A 7,469-nucleotide genomic window follows, 5' to 3' on the forward strand; every position below is an offset into this window, starting at 1 on the left:
ACACACACACACACACACACACACACACACACACACACACACACACACGCACACACACACACACGCACACACACGCAGTATTCCATTTTCACAGCTGAACATATATAGCCATACTTATGGCCTTAAATTATATTTCAGACATTCCAAAAACTGTATGTGATATTTTATTATGTGTAGACTCGAAGTCAGTGTTACAAACTATAGAATGACAATGAAAATAAAACATATTATTCATCAATTGACAAAACAGGGCATTAATATGACTTTCTGTTGGGTACCTTCGCACAGTGGAATATCTTCCAATGAGTGGGTAGACCAAGCAGCCAGAAGAACAGCACGTAATTTCGAAGGAGCAATACAACTTGACATCCAGTTAGATCTACATGAATGCTTTAGTAGCATAAAAATATATATCTAGAAATCGATTTAAGAAATTGCTTATCGATTCAAATAATCAATATTACCAGTATTGTGTAAACACAAAGAATGCAGCTAATCCCAAACATTTTCTAAATTTGACACCAAGAGCACATTCAAGACAAATCACAAGTCTAATGTATAGAATTCGTTTGAATGCCTTTCGTACAAAATTTTCAAAAAATATAAAATGTATGTGCGGTAAGCAAATATCTGTAAACCATGTACTCATTCATTGTCCTAGCATAAGACAGTTAATTCCAAAAGATGTAGTTGACGACTTGTTTACCAATATTCCATCAGCCACTGAAAAGATTTTGAATGATTATTCATTGCTTAGAATGTTTTCGGAAATTTTAAACTCCAGTCCAGTTGGTATCCTCCTTTGATGTATTCTAATTAATGTCGCTATTTATATTTACATTGTTGTAAGTTCATACTTGTTAATATGCAAGCTATTTATATTTTCATTATTGTAAGTTCATACTTGTTGATATGCATACACATATTCTACTTCCTATGACACCTCATTCATTCCACACCACAGTCTCTTTAGCCTTTAATTTCTTATTGTGTATTTTTCCTCTGCTACGTAGGATGAACACTTTCTTACATGAATATACATATGTATTCCATTTCTTTTATCCACTACTTTTCTTCTTTCCGTCTAATAACACTTACAGTGAATAGACGTTAACTCACTCAGTACGGCCAGTCCTCTCTTCTCCTCTACACAGACCCCTCGGATGTCCAGTGGGTGTCTGAATGACCCAACCTTTAGCTTCCGTCGTCAGAATTGTGGTATTCTTTGTCAACATTCACCTTTTCAGTATAAGAGCCTTCCACTTGCAATATTTTGATGATGATAATTGGCGTGAAACGCTGTTAACGTTGTCTCTTTCGCCGTTCGTATGGAGAGAGTTAAACTGAAGAAAACACGCAGTGAGAAATAAACTCAGAGATGTTTTGTGTGTCGTGTGATCTCCGAAGCATTTTATTCGCTGTCCAGTGTTCTGTGTGTGATTTGGTTTCAAAAAGAGAAGCATTCTGACCATGGCTTTGGATAGTTCGGAGCAATAGCCTCGTTACAGAATATTGTATGTGTTTGGCAAGACAGATGGTCTACACTGACTGTCCTAAAGCCCTCTTGGCCGAGATATTGTGGATGTAACCTGGGCAAGACACTCTCCGCTGTAATCAAAGTATAGCTATATATGTGTGTATATATATATATATATATATATATATATATATATTTTTTTTTTTTTTTTTTTTTTTTTTTTTTTTCACGGAGGACGAAAGTATTCAAATTAAAATCATACTTGTACAGCAGAAATAGTCTTGACTTCTGTTTTCAAGTAACGAAGAGCTGACATTCCTAACCAAACTGTGCTTCAACATGCTTTAGCATCTGATGCGGAATTATGGAAACAAAACAAGAACATTAAAATGCCATCATTTCTTTATTGTCTCGTGTGCACAGCGGTATTCGACATACCACATCTGAATTGCATCACTGCCTGTTTAAAAAAACGTATTTACAACATTTGAAATATCGGCCGCATTGTTAGTTGAAGTTTTAAACGTGTTGAAGAAGGAAAATATAGCACTATTTCGAAGAATTAACATACAATACTGATATGTTCCACTGCTTGATTGCCCCAGACAAAACCTTAACCCACACCGACTTAAAACACAAACGAATTTTTATTGCCCATGTATGTATACCTTTACAAATATGACGATAATATGGAGACATACATATCATGTACATATATACATACATACAGATAGATAGATATAGAGACAGACAGACAGGACAGAAAGTTGGATATGTTCATAAAGAGAGAAACAGAGAGAGGGACAGAGAGAGACACACACAGAGAAAAACAGAGATAGATGGAGAGAGAGACAGAAACATAGAGAGAGAGACAGTAACACACACAGAAACAGAGAGAGAGATATAGAGAGACAGACAGACAGACAGGCAGGCAGTGACAGAGAACAGAACAGACAGACAGACAGAGAAGACACCGCCGAGGCTGTGTGACTGACTAACTAAGCGGAGACCCTCTCTCCCTCCCTGTCACTTGCTTTGCTGGTACGGTAGCAGGTGGATGTCAGGCCGCAGTCGCCGAAGCACCAGGTACATCCCACCCACACCCACCCCCGCCCCCACCACCAACATGGCGAAGGCCATGCCCCCGAACTGCCCCGCAGTATACCCGGACGACGACGACGACGATGAATCCTCGCTCTGCTGGTCACCGCCTACCACTGCCCCTCCAGCGAGACCCCCGGCTAGCCCTCCTGCTCCCTTGGGCAGGGCGCCGCCGTTCCAGCGTCGATCCATGGAGCTCCAGTTCCTCACGGAATCCTTTACCACGTGCAGCTCGTGCGTCTTGAGCAGGTGCTTGACGCGGATGGTCACGCCTTTCCGCACGGCGTCCTGCCAGTTCCGCAAGGCATCGCGACACGAGATCTGCTCCTTGAGGGTGGGGGATGAAGAGGAGGAGGTTGAGGTGGTGGTGGTGGTGGAGGTGAGTGGCGGCGGCCCCAGGAGGCAGAAGAAGATGTTGAGCCTGTTGCTGACCACGTCCTGCCACACCATCACCTTGGCCACCCGTAGCATACTCACGCCAGAAGACCCGGCCACCGCCGAGCGCACGGCGGACAGGAAGCTGTAGCGCTGGTCCGTCACCACGGAAGCGGAGTAACTCCCCCCGTCCACGGCGAAGAAGACGTACAGCTCCTGGTCGCTCTTCCGGTAGCACATGCTGACGTCGAAGGCGGACAGGTCCATGTGCATGGGCACGTAGTTGAAGATATTGATCATCTTCTCGCTGGCGTCAGGGAAGTGCATGCGGGCCGAGTCCCAGCGCATCCGCCTCTTGGCCATCCTCAGGCGGAGGAGCTCGCCAGGACGTGGCAAGGTGGAGGAGAAAGAGGAGGAGGAAGAGGAGGAGGAAGAGCCGGGGCTCTTGGACAAGTACCCTTCACGGGTCCAACGGTCTCGCCCACCCCAGGACTTCAAAGCCTTATCCCCGAAGAGCTGGAAGAAGGGGCCCAGGTCTCGCTGGATGGCGGAGGTGTTGAGCAGGTAGGTGCCGACCAACATGTTCATGCGCGACAGGTCCAGGTCGCTGTTGATGCTCTGCAGCCTGGCTCTGATCCGCGGGGAGGGCCAGTCGGCCAGGAAGTACACCTCCTGTACCATGCCCTCGTCCGTGTCGTCCGCCCACACGTCCACCTGCCCACCGCACGTGCGCGCGTGTACGCCGCCGCGTGTACGCACATTTACACGCATACACAGATGCACATATATAAATCCACACACACACACACACAGATATATATATATATATATATATATATATATATATATATATATATATATACAGATGCACACACACACACAGACGGATGAATACATCGATGAATACACACACACACACACACACACATATATATATATATGTATATATATATATATATATATATATATATGTGTGTGTGTGTGTGTGTGTGTGTGTGTGTGTGTGTGTGTACATACATACATACAGACAGACAGACAGACAGACTTCACACACGCACGAGTGAACACACACACGCTCTCTCTCTCTCTCTCTCTCTCTCTCTCTCTCTCTCTCACACACACACACACACACACACACACACACACACACACACACATCATCATCATCATCATCATCGTCATCACCAGCAACAGCAGCATCATTGCCATTACATTCATTATTAATATCCTCCTCTTCATCATCATCATCACCACCATCACCATCACCATCATCATCATCATCATTGCTATCACCACCACCAGCATTACCATTACCATCATTATTAATCTCATCATCGTCATCATCCTCATCACCAGCAGCAGCAGCAGCAGCAGCAGCATTACCATCACCATTATCATTAATATCCTTCTCCTCTTCATCATCATCATCACCATCATCACAATCAACATCATCATCATCAGCACCAGCACCCATCATCATCAAAAGATACCTTCAAGTCTCTCAGCCAGCGCTGGCCCTGGTACTTGAAGTCCCGCTGGCCGTATTTCAGTAACTCCTGGGCGTGCCTCATGGTGATATGGGTGCTCTCCCCTCCCTCGCTCGTGCTCAGACCTGGGGGAGGTAAGAGGGACGGGCGTTAGAGAGCGGACATTATGTGCTGTTGAATCCTGCTGAAGTGATATCGTGGTGGCGTGAATCTTCAGCGTAATGACTACTTTTAAGTGGTGTGATTGATTTTGCTGAACGAAATTGTTGTCATCCCAAGATGAAAAACTCCAGATGGAGAATGGTGACTGACATCCTGACTTTCAAGCACTGACTTATATCGGCGAGTTGACGGTCCTTCATTGACGGGCTGCTTCGTCAGCAGAAGTAAATGGGTTAAGAGGCACGGATGCCCAGACCTTGGCGAGTTGACAGATAAAATATTAAGAGGTATGGAAACACACACACACACACACACACACACACACACACACACACACACACACGCTCTCTCCGCCAACTTCAGCATCCACACCCCAACCATCAACCACCCCACCACTCACACACCTACCCTCATCCACCACCACCACCTCTTCTGTCCCATCACCGACACCCAACACCACAACCACTCTACCCATCCTTTCCCCCAGCCCGCCATGCAAAAACTTCCAACCTCCCCCCCCCCACCCCCCCCCCCCCCCTCCGCCCCTCCAGAACCACCCCCTAAAACAGAGACCGCTCACCTACCCTAACACTCACCCACATCTCTCTCTCACCTTCAGACAAAAGAACTCACGGTGCGGTTCCTATCATCCTTACAAAATAATGCATTCCAAACGTGCAAACATGCTCGGCGAAATCGTACACAAATCCGAGAAGTTTAAGATACACAGAGAACAAAGATGAAGCTGTCAGAATGTCAGGGAGTCAAGACACATTCACTGGCACTGTTTTGTTGGAGGAAAGGCATACCAATCGAAGCCATCGCATTTCCTCTCCGTGGCCCATGTTTTCATCTTCCTCCATTCTGGAGCATTATGAATCTTCTTCTTCTTCTTCGTTCGTGGGCTGCAACCCCCACGTTCACTCGTATGCACACGAGTGGGCTTTTACGTGTATGACCGTTTTTACCCCGCCATGTAGGCAGCCATACTCCGCTTTCGGGAGTGTGCATGCTAGGTATGTTCTTGTTTCCATAACCCACCGAACGCTGACATGGATTACATGATCTTTAACGTGCGTATTTGATCTTCTGCTTGCATATACACACGAAGGGGGTTCAGACACTAGCAGGTCTGCACATGTGTTGACCTGGGAGATCGTAAAAATCTCCACCCTTTACCCACCAGGCGCCGTCACCGTGATTCGAACTCGGGACACACAGATTGAAAATCCAACGCTTTAACCACTGGGCTATTGCGCCCGTCGTTCTATGAATCGATTGAGCCGAAATTTGGCGATCGATTTAAACTCATTCAGAACTAGTTTCATGACCTAGTATAAAAACCAGTTATAATCTGTATGGATTGTAAATATATATTAAAGTTGAACGACAAATCATGAACATTTCTTATGACTGGAACATCAGTCCAAAGAATGTAGGATCATGCTTACTGACAGCCTGCACGTAGTTCATGCCACCAGCTTCTCTCGCGTTCTGGCAGGAGACTCCCACTGCAGCTGCCCAACCTTCCACCAGCCCCCCTCCCAACCCCCATCCCTCACCCATAACCCCCTACACACGCTCCACCCAGTAGCTTCTCACCTTCAGGCAGAGGACTGATGGTACAGTTCCCCAACCGCAGCTGTCTACCCTTCCACCAGCCCCCTTCCTACCCCTAATGCCTCACCGACCCCTCACCTATACCCCCCCCCCAGCCCCCTCCACCATGCACCCCCACACGTGCTCCACCCAGCAGTATCTCTCACCCTCAGGATGAGGACTGAAGGTGCGGTAACCATTGTAGCTGTCCACCCTTCCAACAGCACCCCTCCCCACCCACAACCACACACCCACCCTTCTCACCCACAGCCTTACACCCACCCTCCCCACCCACAACCCCACACGCACCCTCCTCACCCACAATCACATCCATCCCTCCCCACCCACAATCCCAAACTGACTGTGTGGTAACCACTGTAGCTGTCCACCCTTCAACTCGCACCCCCCCCCCCCCCCCCCCCCTCGCCCCTGCCTGTCGCCTGTAACCCCCACCACCCCTACACGTGACGCACCCAGCAGCATCTTTCAACTTCACACACAAGATTCATGCGTGGTGAAGTTCCCATCCTAGCTGTCCACCCTTCACCCTTCCCTTCCCCATCCCTAATGCCACCCACAACCCTCTGCCACCCCTTCCAATACCCTCACGACTGCACGCGCCCAACCGAACAGCATCTCTTACCTTTAGGCAGAGGGCTGACGGTGAAGTTTTGTATATGTATTTGTATTTCTTTTTATCACAACTGTGTGAAATTCGGGCTGTTCTCCCCAGCGTCGCTATACCACAGCGCCACCCTTTTTTTTTTTTTTCCTGCGCGCACTTTTATTTGTTTTTCCTATCGAAGTGAATTTTCCTACAGAATTTTGTCAGGAACAACCCCTTTGTTGCTGTGGGTTCTTTTACGTGCGCTAAGTGCATGCTGCACACGGGACCTCAGTTTATCGTCTCATCCGAATGAGTCCAGACCACCACTCAAGGTCTAGTGGAGGGGGAGAAAATATCGGCGGCTGAGCCGTGATTCGAACCAGCACGCTCAAATTCTCTCGCTTCCTAGGCGGACGCGTTACCTCTAGGCCATCACTCCACAGTTCCCGTGGTAGCTATCTACCCTTCAATCAGCACCCCTCCCCACCCCTAATCCCACCGCCTACCCCGCTACCCACCACGCACCCTTACAAGCGCCCCACCCAGCAGCATCTCTCACCTTCAGGCAGAGGGCTGACGGAACAGTTTCCGTCGTAGGTGTCCACCACGTACTGCACGTGGTTGGTGTAGTCCTCCACGATCCTCAGCTGGGTCAGCCCGA

General features: G+C 47.7%; 1 protein-coding gene across 1 annotated transcript in view; it reads right to left on the reverse strand.

Moving 5' to 3' along the window:
* Nucleotides 1–1,672: 1,672 nt before the first annotated feature.
* LOC143297977 (uncharacterized) overlaps nucleotides 1,673–7,469 on the reverse strand; it is a 17,392-nt gene continuing 11,595 nt past the window's right edge. Inside the window, exons 5-7 of the mRNA XM_076610608.1 lie at nucleotides 7,368–7,469; nucleotides 4,444–4,565; nucleotides 1,673–3,667 (exon numbers count right to left, since the gene is read on the reverse strand). The exon at nucleotides 7,368–7,469 is cut by the window's right edge and continues 112 nt beyond it. Of these exons, the coding sequence (XP_076466723.1) occupies nucleotides 2,504–3,667; nucleotides 4,444–4,565; nucleotides 7,368–7,469 (1,388 nt within the window). The 3' untranslated portion in view covers nucleotides 1,673–2,503. The remainder of the gene's footprint in view (nucleotides 3,668–4,443; nucleotides 4,566–7,367) is intronic.

This window comes from Babylonia areolata, chromosome 23 (assembly GCF_041734735.1).
Source record: "Babylonia areolata isolate BAREFJ2019XMU chromosome 23, ASM4173473v1, whole genome shotgun sequence".
Classification (NCBI taxonomy): domain Eukaryota; kingdom Metazoa; phylum Mollusca; class Gastropoda; order Neogastropoda; family Buccinidae; genus Babylonia; species Babylonia areolata.